This window comes from Scyliorhinus canicula, chromosome 2 (genome assembly GCF_902713615.1).
Source record: "Scyliorhinus canicula chromosome 2, sScyCan1.1, whole genome shotgun sequence".
Lineage (NCBI taxonomy): Eukaryota > Metazoa > Chordata > Chondrichthyes > Carcharhiniformes > Scyliorhinidae > Scyliorhinus > Scyliorhinus canicula.
Window position 1 is genome coordinate 175256473 of NC_052147.1, and position 21934 is coordinate 175278406.

The following is a 21934-nucleotide window of genomic DNA, read 5'->3' on the forward strand; positions in this document are numbered from 1 at the left end:
AAGCATTTCTTCTGGCTCTTGACTGCATTAGTATTAATAAAGAAGTGTAACAAAAGCCTCCAGAGGGCAGTATTTAATAGTGGCTGATTATACCAAGAGGCATATTCTCACCATTGATGTTTCTGGACAATGAGCTTCCAGTTTCAGTTGAGTTGTTTTAAAGGCTACTTCCCCTAAAGACGCGAGCAGTCAAGCCTCAATAGACTGTTACTCTTCCTAGCAATGGCTAAAAGAGTGACCTAGGTAGAACTTTGTGATCAAGTTGCCTGTGTGCTATTTCAGGTGCTTATAATACCGTTATACTCTGGTCTGAGGAAGATATCTGCAGGTTGCTGCTTTATCCTTTATTTATTACAACTTTGTTCCAGGCTCTACCAAAGACCAGTTCAAGTATGGGCCTGAAAGCACATTTGCTTTTTCTGGATATGCTAAATAGTGAAAAAAGTGTAGATTGAATATCTGGGACAGATTAATAATTTATGAACTGATACATTTCATTGTGCTCTGAACCAGTGCTTTTCCATAGGGTACCTGCAGCCATTTTAATCCGCTCCAGTAGCTGCTTATCTTGTGCAGAAGCAATCGGTTATGCATATCTTAAAATACTGGCTTGGACACTTCGCCTTTGTGAAGTAATCCATGAAGTTCCAGTATGCAAAATTAATTTGGCAAAGAAGGCGGGATTACTGCATGTAAATTGTGCATGTCCATTTTGATCTGTGATGGCAGGCCCACAAAGAGCCAGTACCATCTGTTAGTATATTCACATCTTGAATCCATTTTGAGTTGCACCGTCAACCCACAGTAGCACTGTGGCTATATGCACGTAACAGGTCAGTCAACATGGACTACAGAGGCTCAAGAAGGCGGCTCACCACCACTTCATCCAGGCCAATTAGGGATGGGCAGTAAATACTGGCCTAGCCAGTGACAACCAAATCCCCTGTAAGAAACAAAAAAAGTAAGGAAGATGGTTGATATGTAGACTGGAATACCCATAGAAGGAAGTGTGTTTCTGCTGCCGCTAGAAAGAAGAAAATACGTGCATTTGCAAAACACGTTTTCAAAACGTTCCCAGTACATCCTCAAATGTTTTTCAGCCATTTTGAAGTGTAATCATTATGTAGTCATTATGTAGGGAACATGTTAACCAATTTGCCCATGAGTCACAATGTGATAATGACCATATAATTTATTTTAATGGTGGTAGTTAAAGTGTAAATAGTGGCCAGGATACTGAAGAGTACACCACTGTTCATCTTCAAATAGTGCCATGCAACAGTTTATGTCTAACTAAAAGGGCAGGCAATGCCTCAGTTAAGCATTGTCCAATCATCCAAACGGCACAATCTCTGACTCGATGCAGCCTGGGTTTTGTGCTCAAGTCTCTGGAATGGAACTTGAACCCTCAACCTTTTCATGAGGAGCAATAGTGATATGGCTGAACCATGAGTGAGACCATAGGTAGGCCTAGGGCGGCACGGTCGCACAGTGGTTAGCACAGTTGCTTCACAGCTCCAGGGTCCCAGGTTCAATTCCCGGGTTGGGTTACTATCTGTGCGGAGTTTGCACGTTCTCCCTGTGTCTGCGTGGATTTCCTCCGGGTGCTCCGGTTTCCTCCCACCGTCCAAAGATGTACAGGTTAGGTGGATTGGCCATGCTAAATTTCCCTTTTCCAAAAAGGTCAGGTGGGGTTACTGGGTTTGGGGGGCGGCGGGAGTAGGATGGAGGTGTGGGCTTGGGTGGGGTGCTCTTTCCAAGGGTCAGTGCAGAATCAATGGGCTGAATGGCCTCCTACTGCACTGTAAATTCTATGTTTCCCAAGTGTGGCTGAAGGGAATAAATCAAAATGTCGCCTTTAGTTGACTTTTCCATCTTTGGAAATAGCAGGATGTGAGAAAAAAATATAACTTGCCAAATGAGGCCACAAGACAAAGAAAAATACCAGTGTCAATTATTACAGAGAGGTTTACAAATAGTACATCAATATGCATAACAGTTCTTCAACCCCAAGGCCTTTTTCCAAAATGTAGACAGTCTAATCGTGGCATTTGTGTGGGGGGGCTAAGAACCCGAGAATTCCCAAACCGATACTGCAAAGAAGGAAAATCAAAGGGGGCTTGGCTTTACCCAACCTACAATACTACCATTGCAACGGCAGAAAGAGTGAGGGGATGGGTACAAGAACCTGGTACAGATTGGGTACAAATGGAGAAGGCCTCCTGTAAAGGAACGACCCTCTGGGCCCTGACTACAGCAGCACTCCCATCCTCCTCAACAAGATACACAACGAGCCCAGTGGGAGCGGCCACACTGAGAAGGTGGACCCAGATGAGACAGAACTTCGGGATAACTAAAATGTCACCCATGGCCCCCATCTGTGGCAATCACAGATGCCCCCCAGCCATGCAAGCTACCACCTTCAATAGATGGAGGCGGGACGGGAACATACTGATGGTCGGGGACTTTTACGTAGGGCACAGACTGGCGACATTAGACGAACTGACGAGGAAGTAGAAACTGGCAAAAGGACAGGAAATGAGACACCTCCAAATAATACACTTCCTCCGGAAAGAGACAGTAGGATATCCCAGGGCCCCAGAAACCACACTACTAGTGGACCTGATAGTAGAGGACCTGATAGGCACAAGCAGCAAGAAGGGGGGGGGCTATGTGAGAAAATATATGAATAATTACTGGACAGAGCTCGAACGCCATTGGACGAGACCAGACACAAGTGGGAGGATGAACTCGAGACAGAGGTAGGGTGGGGACTCTGGAGCGAAGCGCTGAGCAGGACTAACTCCGCCGCATCCTGTGCAAGGCTCAGCCGAATGCAGCTCAAAGTGATGCACAGAGCACACCTGATTAGAACCTGAATGAGCAGGTTCTTCCTGGAGGTGAACGGTGCCAAAGGGGCCCGGCCAACCATATCCACATGTTCTGTGCTCGTCTCAAACTTGGTGGGTTCTGGACAGCCTTCTCCAAGGCAATGGCCAAGGTAGTGGGTGTGATAGTGACAATCGTCAGGGTATCGGAGCGGCCAGAACTACATGTGGGGAAGGAGGCTAACGCCCCGGCTTTCGCTTCCCTAATTGTATTCCGGAGAATCCTGCTTGGCTGGCAATCAGCAGCACCACCCACAGATGCAGACTGGCTTGCTGACCTTTCAGAACTTCTCCACCTGGAGAAGAGGGTCGGAGGAAGGCTTCCTGGATACTTGGGGGCAGATTGTTTACTTATTCCAAAACCTGTTTGAGGCCAGCAATGAGGAGTAAGTTAAAAATAAAAAAAACAAGATAGATGAGGAACCTATGAACCGCGCAACCCAAGGTGGTGGTGGTGGGTGGGTGGGGGGGGGGGGGGGAAGAGACCGGGTGGGGGTGGAAGAAGGGGCTGTTTAGCACACTGGGCTAAATCGCTGGCTTTGAAAGCAGACCAAGGCAGACCAGCAGCACGGTTCGATTCCCGTAACAGCCTCCTCGAACAGGCGCCGGAATGTGGTGACTAGGGGCTTTTCACAGTAACTTCATTGAAGCCTACTCGTGACAATAAGCGATTTTCATTTTCAAGAGAGACGGAGGAAGGTGGGGAAACCACAAAAGAAGAGAAGAGGAGGGGGGGGGTAACCCGCCCCTTTCCCTGAAAATAAAAGGAAAACACTGCTGAAGCCAAAGGGGGGGGAGGAGGAGGAAGCGAGGGGTGGGGGCGAGAGGGGTGTAGGACCATAAACCAACCTAGAGGGCGGCAAACTGTATATAGGGGCAATTAAAGGAAAGACAAAATAAACCTCTGTACAAAAAAGTTAATTCATGTGGGTAAGAAAAACATGGTGTGTGTGTTTATATAACTGTTTATAAATGTGAGAAATGCCGATAAAAAGATTTTAAAAAAGAAGTTTGAATAACAGTTCGTGGTGGATATGGTGAATGTAACTTTGGGGTACCGAGGATAATTGTGATCTATTAATGAGGTCATTTCCCCCCATATTTGTCATGGGGACCCTGTGAGCAGATATTTAAGTTATACTTGGCAAGAGGAGGAAAGGAAGTGATGACATCATGAAGAAGAAATATATTTATATTGTATGACCTTTTGATGTAGTTATTTGGGGATTTAAGATGCCTCTGTGACAGTAGAGCTAGCACAGTGGGTAATCCTTGTTATTTTCTGACTTATGTTTGTTTTGTTTTTTTTATGATAGTGCTGGGAAATGGAACCCTTTCCCTTTTTATGCTCTCAGTGGCCACTTGAAGTACTTCACTGTTAGGTATGACATGGACTGGTTGCATTGCAGGTCTAGTGTCTGCATTGCTCATGTAGCTGAATCCCAATGCCAGAAAGGCACCCCTACTTGCACCAGAGCATGATTCAACACAGTGTACAATTCTTTCTTTTCTCTCTCCTTCCTTCCCACCTCTCCTCCCCCACCTCCGTTCGACATATGACCTAAATCAGAGATTTGCAACAATGCATCATTGAAAGATTTCTAAGCATGTATTTTTCTTTGACTGCACTTGTAGATGTGATGATGCTTCCACCTCTCCATACAGTTTGTAACTGATCCGCGCAATGTTTTTCAGGACAAGAATTTTAAATAGCTGTTAAATGTAAATAATTGTTAAACCTTCAGCGTGCAAGGTTCATACATATTGTTTCACTTTGCTTCATTCAAATGCTCTTCAAATTTAAATGAAACCTGAGTGTCGAGAGCACGTTTAGACCAGAGATAATTTGTTTTGGGTGACATTAACAGATCTATTAGAAAATAGATTTGTTAGGTGACAAGATGCCTTATGTTGAGAGAATTCTAGTTTATGTCACAATTACTGAGTTAAAAACAAGTGTTCCTTGCGTAGCCCGTTCCAGTTACTAACCATTATCAGTGCGCAAAATTGTTGTCTTATTAGACCATGGACTGTTACGTTGTCGTTGATAGTCGCTCATTGTTTTTTCATTCTTGGCTGAGTCAGCTGGGCCGTGTGGCAAGTAGCAGAAGTGATTCATCCTGGGATAATTTTGCACATCTTTGATCAGTCTAAAAAAAGTAATGTGAGACCTGGAAGCAAGTCACTTGTCTACAATATAAATGGTTGTTTGGTGCAGAGCCCAATACATCCCGAGATGTAGGAACACAAAATGAAACTTCCAAAATCACGGCAGAGAAAGTACAGCAATTCATTAGAACAAATGTTTCATAATTAAAAGCTGAAAAATCAGTCCTCTGAAGTGATTAAGCTAAAAGTTTTTACTAAAAGCATTATCTCGATTGGGCATGCCATATTCAAATGCTGCTTTACAATTGTGCTCATGACACAAGAATAAGTCGGGCCTTCACTGCTGATGTATTCTTGGTAGAGTGAGGGAAAGATACACGGGTGGTGCTTTCTCATTGTCCCACTAAATGGATTGAAATGGAGATAATCTTAATTTGAAATCGCAATATCATTTAGAAACTTAAGATAAGCTCCCAAATATGACCCCCAAATATGTTAGAAGTTGAGATTTAGAGATACAGTATATGAATAAATTGGGAATGATAAGATTGAGTTCAAATTTAGGAAAGCAACTTCAACCTCTATTATAACTGAAGCATTGCATTTGAGAGGGAATACCAATTTGAGAAGTATAATACAAGAATTAACGTTTTAAATTATAGGCTCAGAGTTATTAATTCAGTGACTCAGTCCTTGTTTTACTTGAATCAATCAAGATTACTGATGCCAATTAATCTAGAGTGGCATATTTGTATAGGAGATCAAACAATATCATAATAAATGATGCTCAATTATGTTTAACGCTTTCTTTACAAACCTATTGTCATTTTGGCCCCGTGCTTATAGACTACTGGGTAGATACTGTAGAGATGGTTTACGTTTTCTGATTGGTGGTATCTGTGGTGTTGTCTATGTCAGGCTTTGTTGAGGTTGTACATGCTGTGTACAATTGTATCTATATTATTTCTGCAGATGAGCAATAAGCCTGATTTATTGAGCATGTAACTATGAGGAACCACGCCTACCTCCGTTGCACATCCGGATATTGTGGTGCATTTCCTGCAATTTTCCTTTCAGTGGACTGGAATTATGAGAAATTTGTAAATGTGTTGGTGGTGAAAGTTGTTGACAGCCAGTACATACATATACACAAATTCCCCTCATAGTGAAATAAGGACATCGATGAGGTTCAAAAACTGGAAAAAGATGGAAGTTTGTTAGATACTTTGAAGATTAAAAATGTTACATGTTTTTCAGACTGATCAGATTAATTTAATATAGTTTATTGTCTATAGCTAGATTAAGAAACTATCCTAATCATTGTTAATAGTTGACAATTCTTTACGCTTTCAACAAATACAGAAATAGAATTATAATTTTAAAAAGGGCATAGGTACCAAGAAATACTTGAGGAATTAATGTGATTCAGCGAAGTAGAAATAAAATTAAATCTCTTATATATTCCAAATAATTTCTTAGTGCATTATGTTTCCTTTTCATGTTTGACATTTAATCCCAAAGGGAATGTGAGTGAATTCCCTAATGTGCATGATTAATGGTTTGCTGCAGCTACTCTTTGCAATTTGCATATTATTTTTAAAAATACATTTTAATATTTGCTTGGGAATGTTGCATGAGTTCTCTGGTTCACTGCAGTGAATAACAAATTCTTCTAATTTTGGTTTTTATCATAAACACTCTTTGTCCTGCAATTAAATTTCCAATACAGCCAAGAAAGCATTGACTTGACTGGGAAGGCAGAATTGTTGAAAATGTACAAGGTAAGCTTAGAATTTCCTTGGAATTGTATTTTTACTCAACCTAGAGAGATTCTCCTTCAATCGGCATTTTAATATGATAATGTGTACAGTTCTGACACCATTTTTTTCTCAGAATAATAGTCTTTTTTTTGGCTTTTCTGTGAAGGTAATCTGCCCAGAATTATCCTTCATTGTGTTTCCTGGACACTTATTTTCGGTTCTAATTGGTTTTTGCAGTGGCTCATTCAAGCATGACCATCTGCCTACTTAATCAGTAAAATTAAACTCCTCTTGGTGAAGGATTATGATTTTGGAGTGAAAAATAACATGTTCAACCTAAGTATATCCTGAGCTGAAGAATAAAAGACACAACAGGAATGTTTAGTCGGTCCAAAACCAACTAAAGTTGGTAGGAATTTTGATTCACTACACTTACTTTATCCTTCCAACTTTGAAGTACCTTTTATATATAAATTTTAAGCTTTAAAATATTCCAGTAGTGTATATGGCTTCAAAACCTTTTTTTGTCAGTTTACTTTGTGCGAATTCTGTTTTTTAGAAGTGTCAATTGGAATACAATTTTAACTGGGTTATTCTATCAGCGATTGGAACAGATGCCCAGCATCAGTTTATTTGAGTTAATTATCTGGTTAATAAATCTGGACTGACAGTTTAACTAATTGGCAGTACCTTCAACTAGAATTATCATAGAATTTGCAGTGCAAAAGGAGGCCATTCGGCCCATCGGGTCTGCACCAGCCTTTGGAAAGAGCACCCTACTTAAGCCCACACCTCCATCCTATCCACGTAACCCAGTAACCCCACCTAACCTTTTGGACATTAAGGGACAATATTACATGGCCAATCCACCTAACCTGCACATTTTTGGACTGTGGGAGAAAACCCACGCAGACAGGGGGAGAATGTGCAAACTCCACATTGACCGTCACCCGAGGTCTTAATTGAACCCTGGAGCTTTGAAGCAGCAGTGCTAACCACTGTGCCACCGTGCTGCTCCATCTTGTTTTTCTGAGATTGCTAGTTTCATTTTAGTACAAAGCCAAGTATACCTTCTGAGTCTTAATCTGTTTGTTTTTCAGATCGTGAACTTCAATCTGGATGAGTACCGTTCTTTCTCTCATTTTATCATTCATATATCTAAGGCTAGTGTTAATAAACGGGTAAGTGAAAGCAAATGACATACACACAAATCTTGTCTGCTTCCATAACTGACAAATATTTCTATTTTACCTCCTTCACTGGTGAAGTCATTTCAATTGTTATTGCTTTTGCTTCTTTTTTTATAACAAGTGCAAAATCCATAAACTCATTATATAAAAACAACAAAGCACAGTGACACTGGAGAGTTTAACACAAAATTAATAGATCAGAGATCAGATCCCGCCTCTGCTAGTAGTTTTATCCAGATTATCTGGGGGAAGGAAAATGGTTCATGAATAATTGCTTCCCACTTGCTTAAAGCAAAGCTTCTTGGCAGATTGTTAGAAACCTATGAAATACACCAACTGCATTTTGAAAGCTCATAATCTATAGCTTCTATTCTTGTAGAATCCCTACGGTGCAGAAGGAGGCCATTCGGCCCATCGACCTTCGAATGAGCACTCTACCCATGTCCACCCAACTCTATCCCCATAACCCCGTAACCTAACCTACAAATCCTTGGGCACTGAGGGGCAATTTAGCATGGCCAATCAATCCAACTCGCACATCTTTGGACTGTGGGATGAAACCAGAGCATCTGGAAGAAAGCCACGTAGTCATGGGGAGAATGTGAAAACTCCGCACAGACAATGACCCAAGGCTGGAATTGAACCCAGTTCCCTGGCCGCAATGCTAATCACTGTGCCACCATGCCGCCCCTCCTGCCTAGAAGATTTTTCCAGATATTTGTCTTCAACAGAAGTGAAATATTTCTAATATCTGTTTGAAAAGTTTATTTCAGTATTTTAAATTTTTGTCCTCTGGTCCTGCTACTTTGTTCAAAATTGAAGTAATATTCTGTTTTTACCCCCCTCTAAATCATTTATTATAATGAAGTCTTCCCATTGAATGTTGTCTCTCCAGTATAATTCAGATGCATAACTGTTGGAAAAACTAGGATTTAAAAAATTAATTTTTAACCTTTTCATTGCTCGAAGAGCAATATCTAGGGTTAATGTTTAATCCTGATTTCTTCCATAACTGGCCATCCTGTTGAGTTATAGCTTACTTTAAAATCTGACAAACATTGGAACACTTCTTTCCTTAGTTCAGCATGTGCTGTGAGGCTAGCTATATATCTTGAACTGCTGGCTCTATACTTATAGCAAGTACTTGACTCAAATTGATACCTTTTGTGTAACCGTACCATTAGTGCATGTTGATTCATAGAACTACGTGCAAGCAAGGGGTTTATTAATACTGGTTATCTGTAAGTACCTCACCTTAGTAACCATTATTCATGTGTGAGCACAGGCAGTGAATGCCCCCAGACCATAAAATTGTGTGGAGCATCATGGTCAGACACAATTCTGTCTTTGCCCATCGTCAGCTTGTGTGACTCTTCAAGAGTTACAGGAACAGGAATTTTCTCAACTTTTCACAGGAACAGAAGTAGGTCATTCAGCCCTTGAGCCAATTCCACCATTCAACTAAATCATGGTTGACCTTTATATGGGCGTAATAAACCTGTCTTGGTTCCATAGCCCTTGCCTAAATTGGGTAATAGGGTCAGATGTATTGTTGCTACCACAGTGCCTCACCATCACTGACCTAAAAACTCCTTGTTTTATGGAATATCTACTCGTTTGATAAATCTGCTGAGCCATTGGAGGAGCTCATTCTTTCGTCTTAAACTAAAAATTTAATTCAAATGTTTAATTTTGTTTATAATGTGTTATGAAGTGTGTGTGACTTCACATTTATTGAGGCATGTATTGGATCATGTTGGAGTTATGAGCAGTTATTAAAAAAACGTAATGAAATTTGTCCCTGACTGGCAGTTGCCTTTATGCTGCTTGAGCACAATAGTTCCATGCACTGCTTCATCATTTTATTAGTTCTGTTATTCTTCCTTTGATCTATGTATTTTATTTGGAGAGCAAATGTCCTAACTTCAGTAATTTTTACAATTGTTTCCAATAACAGTCTTTCATATCTGTTTATGGAAGATCTCCTGATATAAATAATCTTTATTGTCACAAGTCGGCTTACATTACAGGGGCTCGTTTAGCACACTGGGCTAAATCGCTGGCTTTTTAAAGCAGACCAAGGCAGGCCAGCAGCACAGTTCAATTCCCGTACCAGCCTCCCCGAACAGGCACCGGAATGTGGCGACTAGGGATTTTTTGAATCTTTGATCATGTGACAATAAGCGATTTTCATTTCTTTTTTTCATTGACACTGCAATGAAGTTACTGTGAAAATCGCCTAGTCGCCACATTCTGGCGCCTGTTCGGGTACACCGAGGGCAAATTCAGAGCTGGCAGGAATTGAACCCACGCTGCTGGTCTTGTTCTGCATCACAAACCAGCTGTCTAGCCCACTGAGCTAAACCAGCCCCTTCGCTAAACCAGCCTCTTCATGATGTACAGTGGAGGGGCTTCATATCAAAGCTGAAGGGTTAAGTTTCCATTTTGTTGCATCATGAGCAAGGGACTAATTACAGCTTTAAGTTCAAAGAATATATAACCATACCAATTCTCAGTTTCAAATAATTAGTTTTGTTGTTAATAATTAACAAACTTCCACCCATTTTTCTGTTGTGGACACTATGCACCTCTTTATTAGGGAGTTGGGAACCAGGTGTAAATGTGTTTTTTGTAACCATCTGTCTTGTAAAGGGGCTGGGTGAAACAATTACAAGACTGTTTCCCCATTCTCTAAAACTTTTGGCTTAGGTCTCCCCCCCTCCCTCGCTCTTGGAACTATGCTGTTTATTTACCCCACTGAACACGTGCTGTCAGATTGAGGGAAAATGAACTGCGAGTCAAACTAGGTACACTTGATGTGCATGTTGTGGTTGACATTCAACTTCTTCCTCCTGGGGTTTGGCATGTTCCATGGCCGTGATGTTCTCACACACTCATCTCACATACGACGTGGAGAGCAGAACCCCAAGAGGTTGACTAGGAGCCTGAAGGCTCCAATCTGAATCACCACCACCATATTCTGGATTGGCAGATGTTCAATGAAGCGTTTGATGGCCTCCAGCATGACAGTGAAGAAGAGGGTCGAGGCTAAGAAGCTGGCCAGTAATGGACAAGTGTCCATGACCAGGAGACTTGTTATCGGTAGATACACTTCTTTCATACTGTGGTCAACACCGGGAATGTGACTGGTGCCCATATCGAGCCAGCTCACTGCGAACAGGTTGCAACCGTGGCCCCATATAGAGCAATCAGGGGGGAAAAACAAAGCAAATTCTGTTTGATTCTTTGCCACATCACTGATTGTAAATGCAGTGTAAAGATACAGGAGGCACAAGATGGCGCCGGAGCATGGCGACTCTCTGCGAGCTCTCCCTAACGGATCCACTTTTTACTTAATGTACAATTGTTCTAATCTTTTCTAGTTACATTGTGTACCTTGTGTTGCCCTATTAAGTTTTCCCTATTTTAGTTCCCTTTCTTTTCATGTACTTAATGATCTGTTGAGCTGCTCCCAGAAAAATACTTTTCACTGTACCTTGGTACACGTGACAATAAACAAGAATAAACAAACAATATTGGCATTATGTTTGTTTATTTTTTGCTTATGAATAAAGTGTATTTCATGTTTATCTTGCATCTTGGGTAGAGAATATATCTCCTGATATTACATACATTTAAATGAGAAAAAAATGCTTCAATATATGTGGTTTTGATTAATGTAGTGATTTTCAGGGAGCACCTATTGCTCATAACAGGGTATTCCTGTAGTTAATTTGTTCATCATTCTGTCACCTGTAGGCACTCCAGCTGCCACCTCATCACTTGCTGGAGTTTTCTTTTTCAATCATACAATAGGAGGCATGTTTCTGAGAAACGTAATAATTCTACTACTTCCATCCCCGCAGTATAATTTGACTAATAACCTTAAAATGCACCCAAAATTTCAAATTTGAAATGTTATTTGAGGCTGTGATTTTTACTGGAGTTGTCAACCTTTTATAGCTGGTCATACTGAGAATCATTTGAGAGTAATTGAGTGTTGGATATGGGGGAATAAAAGCAAAGAGTATTTCATCTTTAAACATGCATTTATGGTTATTAAATTCTATAACTTCCCTGTTCCAATTTTCTTCACAGTTCAGAATAGAATGTGAATTCTTGACAGCAAAGTCCAGAATGGTGTCCACCCCAGTGACAAATGTCCTGTCTTTGGGTAAATGATTTTCTTTTTCCTCCTCTGTTGTGTTTGTTGCAGAAATTAATTAACTGTATTCATAAACTGCTATGAGAAACACACTGCATTCCTTCCATCTAGGTGCTTCTACCAACAGAATTATTATAAACTCGACAGGTCTATTGCATAAGATCCAGCTTCAGGACTTTAACCAGGTATTGTACTATATTGCAGTGAGAATTTTGCAGCATGGAGACTTGTGTTAAAGAGTGATCAAATAGCTTTCTCAATGCTCAAATTTATGTCTTTCTCATTTAGATATATCAGGCTTTTAAGATCCATGTAAGGAGTCAATGCCAGTTAATCCATGGTAAGCTATATATTCTAAAGTCAGTTGGATAGTGTGTGCACGTGTTCTTGTAAATTGTTGAATGTCACAGACACTCGGGCATCATTTCACTCAGGAGGCATTCTGAGTGCACAAATGTGACCAGAACTTGCATATGCATCACGGGTTCATAGTCTTTTTCAAGCTTTGAACTGCAGTGCTTGAGAAATTAACTAATGCCCAAAAAGCTTCTGTATGTTTGTAATATAGTGCAGAACTACTTGGAAAAGAATGTTACTTTTATCAGTGAACTCTTGAATGCTACTGTAATTGCAGAGGGCACAATGTGTTCCATGCCATTATAAAATGTGGTTAACTTGGCACTGGATCAACATGCAAATTATTTTCTTTTACTGCTGCTTGTACTTGGTAAGCTTTACCTTCATATTATTCCGCTCGCTTTGAGATCTTTTCCATGACTCCCTGGACATTAATGGAGCCACCCATTTATGCAAAGACCTTTCTCTTGTCAAATTTATTTTGGTTGACAACTTTTAACTGTTGGTTGCTGGTTGTCTTGTGCCATCTTTTGTTTTGGCATTTATGGTGAGTTCCACTCTCTCAGCCTAATTGAGTTCATCATCTGTTGCAACCATGTTATTTTGTCTGACAGGGCAGTGGTATCATTAACAAAGTCCCAAGTTTGTGAGCAGAGCACCTTGATTAATTTCAATCCAAGATTGCCTTTGGTTGATTCTTTAATGCCCAGTCAATGGCAACAGCAAAAACAAGAGGAGAAAGGATGCAATTTAACCTGACTCCACACAGCACCTGGAATTCCCATAGATCTTCTCAATAGCTGAAACCATGCTTGATGGGATACCACATGAAGAGAGAATTTTCCAGAGTGAAGGTCGATGTAGGCTATCAAAAGCCTTGATGGAATTAATAAAGCTGGCTGTTGTACGGTTGTATTTTGTCTCATGAAAAGATCTGGAGGCCTGTATGGTTGAACAATAACTTAATTGTTAACCCTTTACTATATACAGGATACAATCCTGACTAGGTGCTATCTTCTTGCTGACTTCCATCAGACTTACTACTTACACTCTACTATTCCCATGTGACGCTCCACATAATGTGGGTGACACTGATTCCCCGGTCTCACATTAACCCTTATGGCCCTGAAAACCCTAATACCTCATACTAAACATTCCCCCCACCCCCCAAGTCTTTACTCAAATGTACTTCAAATAATATTTACATGCTACCCCTTCTCCCCCCACGTCTTGACCTTACAGATTCAGACTGTGTGGAGGCTTTACCATTCTTTCAGATTTTGTTCTTTTCAAGTTTGGAGGACTGGAGGTCTCAACTGCTTTGGGCTGACATCGTTGGTTTGGAGTTGAAGTTGTAGTATTTGGTATTTCCGTACTTGGATGTCAAAATCTAGTTCGCCTCTTGCACTCCCTGGTGTTATCATTTTCTTTGTTGATAATCTGTCTTCCTTGATTACGTACCATGGGCTTACCGACTCCTGGAGGGAATATTCGCTCCGTTCATTAATCGGATTTACTCGGATTTACTTTGTTAATGGGGTCCACCATATTCTTCCTGGAATTAGAAGGTTTATCCCTCTCATGTTTTTATGTTCCTCATCCTTGAGCTCAGCCTGCAGTTTGCCTTCTAATACTATGCTTTGATTCTTCATGTGCACTTGTGCCTCCTTGAATTTTGTCTCGGCTAGTTGTTGGTCACTTCTCTCCCGATCCTGGATTAACTTCACGTGCGAGTGAACTTGAATCTCCATCTTTGTTGCTGCAGGTCTGAAGTTTTGGGTCAACCTGCTTCTGCTGCTTCTGTTTTAAGTATGTTGGAGCACATCTGAAATTTTGGATGGCGTGACCGGCGAGAGCATTATCACTGATGTCATTTAGGGAAGGAAATCTGCCGTCCTTAGATGGTCTGGCCTACAGGTGATTCGAGATCCGCAACAATGTGGTTGACTCGTAAATGTCCTCTGAAATGACCCAGCAGCCACTCAGTCAAAGGGCAATTACAGATGGGCAATAAATGCTGGTCCAGCCAGCGAAGCCCACCTCTCGTGAATGAATGAATGTTTTTTTTAAATTCTGCTGCCGGCAAAGGAGCTGGCATAACTGCCTCTGTAAACATAGAACAGTACAGCACAGAACAGGCCCTTCAGCCCTCGATGTTGTGCCGAGCCTTGTCCGAAACCAAGATCAAGCTATCCGACTCCCTGTCATTCTGGTGTGCTCCATGTGCCTATCCAATAACCGCTTGAAAGTTCCCAAAGTGTCCGACTCCACTATCACAGCAGGCAGTCCATTCCACACCCTAACCACTCTCTGAGTAAAGAAGCTACCTCGGACATCCCTCCTATATCCCCCACCCTGAAGTTTATAGTTATGCCCCCTTGTATCCGAGGAAATAGTCTCTGAAAATCCACTCTATCTATCCCGCTCATCATCTTATAAACCTCTATTAAGTCGCCTCTCATCCTCCTCTGCTCCAAAGAGAAAAGCCCTAGCTCCCTTAACCTTTCCTCATAAGACCTCCCCTCCAAACCAGGCAGCGTCCTGATAAAGGACGAATACAATTCTGAACTGAAGTCTCAGTCGAGATCATCAACACTGGTGGACCTCTCTGAAATCTCCAATTCATGATAGATGACTACAGCGATTGTTTGAACATCTTCAGCCATTTTAAGGAAATTGAGGCACCTTTTGCTCAGGAAAGAAAATGGTTGATTGCAAATGGCATGCAGAATTTTGATTATTTTCTTGTTGCCATACCAGAGTGGTTCATGAATCATGCCACTGAATGTAGTTGGATTCCTTTAACACCATATAGTGATGTTTCTGTCATCCATAGCCAGAGGTCTCACGGTTCATGGTCCACCAGTACTGTCACACTGTTCCTGTGTTTAACCTGAAATTTGTGAGGTGACGATTTACAAATTTGTCAGCATTCTAAAGTATGAATCCTGAATCCTTAATTTATCCAAAATAGCATTGTTGCATGACTTGGTGTGGCTCATCTATCTCATTGACTTGTTTGGGATCTTCTTCAGGTTTCAAGGTTTTGGGCTTGCACCTCTTTCCAAAGTGTCACAGGTGATTGCAGTGTGAAAGCGCTGCACAATGCTTGCTGTGAGATTGTTTTGCATCACAGTGCTGAAATGGCCCGCCGCCATCTTGTGTTTTGCTTAGATATTGCTTTCTTTGCCCTGGAGTCTCCTTGCCCTTTGGTTGTTTTATGCTGCGTTGCTCTGTAATATGGTTTAATTTCACCACGCAAAATGGACTGGTCTTACTGGCAGACTTTCATGGCGTTTTCCAATGTCAGATATTCCTTAAATTAGAGTGCATCCTAAAGAGTGTCATCGGTTGCTCCTATTATTTTGTCTCGTTATCTCGAACTTAAGGTCACCATAGTCACAACTTTCAACTGATCTGTATAACTCATTTATAAGAGTCTATGGATACCCAGACTTTTGGACTCTCCAATTTTGCTCACCCCAAAATGTTATTACTTCTTTGTTTAAAACGGGTGTCAAAGGACATCATGACTTCTTCAAAGATTTTGGAAGGTTAATTTATTCCTTGTCTGGCAATTATATTATGGGTTATTAGACCTACTGAATATAATTATTCAAAATACTGTTTTCACTTGTTCAGTCTCTGCTTACTTATTCAAGCCTGATGCTATCAAATATCTTAAAAATCTTTTCCAAAATGGTGGATTTTGCGCTTGGTCTGGTCTTTCATTCTGCTTTAATTGGTTTGGCAGTGTTGATTTACCATCCATGGATCTTCTCACCATAGCGTGATACAGCTTTAGTTTTTTAAAAAAATGTCACTGCAGTAATTTTGTTTTCATTTCCGTGCTTGTCAGTATTTGGCAGGCTCCCTTCATGGTTATGGAACTGTTTTAAACTTCTGCGATTCTGCAGAAAATCTTTTAAACAAATTGTTTTGACCAGCTATTTGCTTTTCGAAGCTTGGAGACCGTTTTAAAGCAGTCCTTCCAAATTTTTTTCTCTCATTCACACAAGATTGCCAACTCTGGATCTTGACTGCAGTGTTCTTTCAGCCATGCTCATTAAAACAATTGTTCTGTCAGTCCAGCCTGATTATTGTGCCAAATTTAAAAGCATATTTGAGCCTTTTTTGTCATTGGCTCACCCCGTTGCTATCGGGCTAGGTCCTTTGACTCTGCTTTCAGTCAATGGATCACCATGTACTCTGGTGGAGTTCTCTTATACTGCACATTGGATTTTATTCTCTGTCCTTCAGCCTCCACGCCTGTAATGGAGCTTCTTAGGTAATCTCCAGCTGTGTATTCACGGCCTTCAAATTAGGCACACGTCTCTCGGGTCAGACTGCAGTTTCTTGTTCATGCTTTGGGATTTTGGGGTCCCTTACCTGCTGCAGCCAAGTTGTTAGGTTATATATTGTCTCATGATGAATGTGGTTGAATAATAACTCGTACAACACCAGGTTACAATCCAACAGGTTTGTTTCGAATCACTAGATTTTGGAGCGCAGCTCCTTCACCTGACGGTATTGTTTCTCGAGTCCCACATTAACCCTAACAATCCCGAACACACTAATACTAAAAGGGGTCACACCAATATTCAAGTATTAAAATGGGGTCACGGGGGGGTTTTGGGAAGCACCGCCCCACAGGCTACGGGAAGAATATTGAGACCATGACAGAGGTACAACAAAGGTCTACTCGAATTAATGCTAGAGTAGTGGAGAAATTACAGTTCTGAAGAAAGAGTGTGAAATTGAGGAGTTTTGATTGGAGTAAAGATGGTTAACGATGACATAGCAGTGGTTGTGAAAATTATAATGGTAAGCAGTGAAAAATAGCTTCATTTCGTTTGCAAATTTGTAAAGAAGAGATATTAATAAGAATGATCGCGTTGAAGGAATATTTTCATGCAGAGGGCTTTTAGAATATAGAATTCTTCACCACAAGTGGCTATTTAGGCTGGGATTATAGTATCATTTGAAAAGGAAGAATATGAATTATTATGGGGACAGGGAAATTAGAATTTAACGTCTGTTGAAGAGCAAACAATGACCAAATGAACTAAAGGACTTCCTTTGCTTCAATTTACATGACACAATTTTTTGTTTTTTTTCTGTATTCATCCACACTACTGCATATTAGTTAATCCACTGAATAAGCATTGTTTTTGTTACTTTTAGAGTATTCATTTTTTTTTGTACTTATGGCACTGATAATTTACCCAAATACTTTGATGGTTTACAAAAGTAACATGCATTTATACAGTGCTTTACCTTGTAAAATATCAAATCAGGGGCGTTAGGTCGAATGGAGGGAATTGTAAACTTTAGACTCTAGACGCTAGACTTTAGGACTTTGGTAGCTATGAGCACCGTGAAGCAATTAAAATTGGGGGATGTGCAAAAGGCCAGAATTAGAGGAGTGCAGAGACCCTGGAGTGTTTAAAGACATGAGAAGATTCAGCAAGAGGGGTGAAGCCGAAGGGATTTGAATCAAGGATGAGTTTATTTTAATTGAGGCGTTGCCGGACCAGGAGCCGAAGTAATGAGTACAGGGATGATGGGTAGGGCAGCATGGTGGCACAGTGGGTTAGCCCTGCTGCCTCACGGCGCTGAGGTCCCAGGTTCGATCCCGGCTCTGGGTCACTGTCCGTGTGGAGTTTGCACATTCTCCCCGTGCCTGCGTGGGTTTCGCCCCCACAACCCAAAGATGTGCAGGGTAGGTGGATTGGCCATGCTAAATTGCCCCTTAATTGGAAAAAATAATTGGGTACTCTAAATTTATTTTTAAAAAAGGGATGATGGGTAAACAGAAATTGGTACAAGTTAGGATATGGGCATCAGAGTTTTGAATTTCTTCGCCTTTATGGAGGCTGGAAAATGGGCGGCACGGTGGCACAGTGCCTCACAGTGCCAAGGACCCAGGTTTCAATTCTACATTTCCGAAGCCTCTCGCAGATCCCCTCCTCCGACAGCAGTCCCACATCTAGCCTCCATTGCGGGCGTTGATAACTCGCTCCCCCGAACTGCAGGTCCACCCAATGTGGGGCATGGTCTGAAATGGTAATTGCTGAGTATTCCGTGTTCTTTACCTCCCCCCTACAGTCCCTGCTTAGCACAAAGAAATCTATCCTGGAATATACTTTGTGGACGTGCGAGTAAAACGAGTAGCCCCTTCCTGTTGGCTGTCCCTCTCTCCAGGGGTCCACTGCCCCCATTTGCTCCATAAACCCTTTCAGCTCCCTTGCCATTGCTGAGAGTCTACCCGTTCTGGGACACGACCGATCCAAAGTCGGGTCAAGGACCATGTTAAAGTCCCCTCCCATTATTAGCCTGTGAGAATCCAAGTCCGGGATCTTCCCCAGCACTCTTTTAATGAAGTCCACGTCATCCCAGTTCGGGGCATATATATTCACCAGCACCACTCTTCTCCCCTCCAGCCTGCCCCGTACCATCAGGTATCTGCCCCCCCTGTCTGCGGATATGCCCTCTGCCTCAAATTGCACGCGCTTGTTGATCATGATTGCCACCCCTCTGGACTTCGAGTCCAAGTCCGAGTGGAAGACCTGGCTAATCCAGCCCTTCCTTAGCCTGGTCTGGTCTGACACTTTCAGATGTGTCTCCTGCAACATAATTACGTCCGCCCTCGGGGCCCGCAAGTGCGCGAACACCCGCGCCCTCTTAACCGGCCCATTCAGTCCCTTGACGTTCCAGGTGATCAGCCTGGTCGGGGGGCACATCCCACCCCGCCGGTCAGCCATAGCCTTTCTCGGGCCGGCCCCTGACCCGTGCGTCGCGCCCTTCCTGGCCCGCCCTATAGCTGCCTCCACCCTCGACCTTCTTTCCAGTGCCTATTTCAAGTCCCTCTCCCGTCAGCAGAACAACCCCCCCCTCCCCTAACCCCATCCCCCGATACCCCCACCCCTGCCATCTACTGGCTGTAGCTTTCCCCCCCATCTGACTTCCTTGACTAGCCAATCTGCTAGCCCGGTGCCAGGTTTCAATTCTGACTTTGAGTGACTGTGTGGAGGTTTCAAATTCTCCAGGTGCTTCAGTTTCCTCCCACAGTCCAAAAATGTGGAGATACGGTGTATTGGCCATGCTATAATTGCCCCTTAGTGTCCAACGGTTACAGCAATAGGGTGGGTCATTGGCCTAGGTAGGCTGCTCTTTCAAAGGGTCCGTGCAGACTTGATGGGCCAAATGACCCCTTTCTACACTATAGGGATTTTATGATTAGGAGGACTTTGAATTCCTGTTATTTAATGATCAAGGATGAGGAGAGCATTGGAATAGTAAAATCTGGAGTAACAACAGAATGGTTGTGAAGTTTACAGTGATTTTGCTCTGTTTACTAGTCCATTAATAGACATTATGACCCTTCAAGCCTATCAACCTGAAATGTTAACACTCTCCACAGATGCTGCCTGACATACTGGGTATTTTGTTTTTATTTCAGATTTGCAGCATCTGCCGTATTTTGCATAAGTTTTGATTCACTTTACTTGCCTTCATTGTGAGCTTTGATTTTTATTGTGACTTTTAATTGTAACAGTCCAGTTATTTGTTCAGATTTTGCTTCTTATCTTCTCTTTGCTTCATCTCTTCCAAATTACAAAACATACTTGAACTAAGAGACTGTACAAGAGACCATATTCTAGACCAGGGGTCTGCAACTTTAATAACAAAAAGGGCTATTAATTATAAACGCAGTTAAGAGTCTCACCGATAATAATGAAAAGGAAGCAGAAACTCATTTACGGATTTCTATGCAACACCATTTTACTGACCGTCATAAACTTGCATGTATTAATATCAATGAAAGAGGACATTTGATTGTCAACAACCTTTTCAAGATTTTGACAAGAAGTTGCTAATTTGAATGATGCTCCCCCACAGTTCTCCCAGAGTTTTAAACAACAAAACAAGCCATTTAATTAATATCAACTCCTTAAAATGGAAAAAAAAGCTCTTTAATACGATTTCAGCTGCTAGATTTGTTTGAAGAGTCATTCGATATTTGGACAGTATGCTTTCATTTTCTTCTCTTTTGAAAGAAATTTTATTCCAAACATGCGCAACTTCGTAACACAGCCATAACATCCAGCAGAGTGTATGGTTCGTACATTTTTTCCCCATTTACTCAGCCCCTGCCGCGAAAAACAGCTCCTCAAACATAGTCATGATCGGCTTCCACCGTACCTCGGAACCCTCCTCTGACCCTTTCAGGCAAATTTGATTTTCCTCAACTTAAGAAACTTGTACAAGTCTCCCAACCATGTCACAATCCCCGGTGGTGTGGCCGAGCTACAATTCAAAATTATTCGTCATCGGGCAATCAGAGAGGCAAAGGCCATGACATGGACCCTTTCCCCTCCAGCAGCTCCGGCAACTCCGACACCCCAAAGATCACCACCATAGGGTCCGAATTCATCTTAGCCCTATAATCCACAATAGGTTCCCGAGCACTGCCTCCTAAAAGCTTACAACCTCTTACGACGTCAGAACATATGGGCGTGATTCACCGTCCCTTCCAACACCACTTGCACCCATCCACTACCTCCAGAAAAAATAAACACTCATCCAGGCCCAAGTCACGTGGACGCTGTGCACCACCTTCAATTGCACGCCACGTGGACGCTGTGCACCACCTTCAATTGCACGCACGTGCGCACACACACACACACACACACACACACACACACACACACACCCACCCATCCGGGAACAACATTTTCTCAAAGTGTGTACTCCGGTCTCTGAGGGAATGAAAGCAGCTTCGTCAAAGTCCCGCACATGCCAATATCTAAACTCACTCCCCCTTGGTAGCTCAAACCTTTCCCGCAGCTCCTCTAGCCCAGCAAACTTCCCTGACCCGTACTAACCACTCCTCCCTCCACTGCCTGTAGATTCCCCCAAGCATAAACCTATGATTCCCGCACTGTGGAATTATCACTGTCATGTGCCCCAGTTGCTTCCTCAGCTGGTTCCAAATTTTTATGCATAACTCCACCACCGAACTACCTGTATTTTTCCTTGGGGCGAACGGCAGCGGGGCCAACACCAGAGCACTCTCGCTTGACCCCTTGCAAGTCTCCTCCTCTAACCCAACCAAAGCTGCCCCCACCCACCCCACCGTCTCACCTTCTCCACATTCGTTGCCCAATATTAATAATTTTGGGCGCGCCAGTCTCCCTTCCCATGTCTACCTTCGCAACAGAGCCTGGTTCATCCTCGGCACCTTCCCTGCCCCCACAAATTCTGAGATTAACACATCTACCCTCTGATAAAAGGCCTTGGGGAAGGAACGTAGGGAGGGACTGCAACACAAGCAGAAATCCTGGCAGTATGTTCATCCTCACCACCCGCACCCTCCCTGCCAATATCAGGTGCAGCACATCCCAGTTTTTAAGGTCCTTCTTGACCGCCTCCACCAACCCCATCATGTTCCACCTATGCATG

At 42.3% G+C, this 21934-nt stretch overlaps 1 protein-coding gene across 2 annotated transcripts in view; it reads left to right on the forward strand.

Annotated features, from left to right (window-relative positions):
• The window catches only part of pgap1 (post-GPI attachment to proteins inositol deacylase 1), a 253543-nt gene that overhangs the window by 91182 nt on the left and 140427 nt on the right, over positions 1-21934 (forward strand). For both annotated transcript variants that reach the window (XM_038789106.1, XM_038789105.1), the window contains exons 12-16: positions 6727-6778; positions 7858-7938; positions 12046-12121; positions 12224-12297; positions 12401-12452. In XM_038789106.1, the coding sequence (XP_038645034.1) occupies positions 6727-6778; positions 7858-7938; positions 12046-12121; positions 12224-12297; positions 12401-12452 (335 nt within the window). The remainder of the gene's footprint in view (positions 1-6726; positions 6779-7857; positions 7939-12045; positions 12122-12223; positions 12298-12400; positions 12453-21934) is intronic.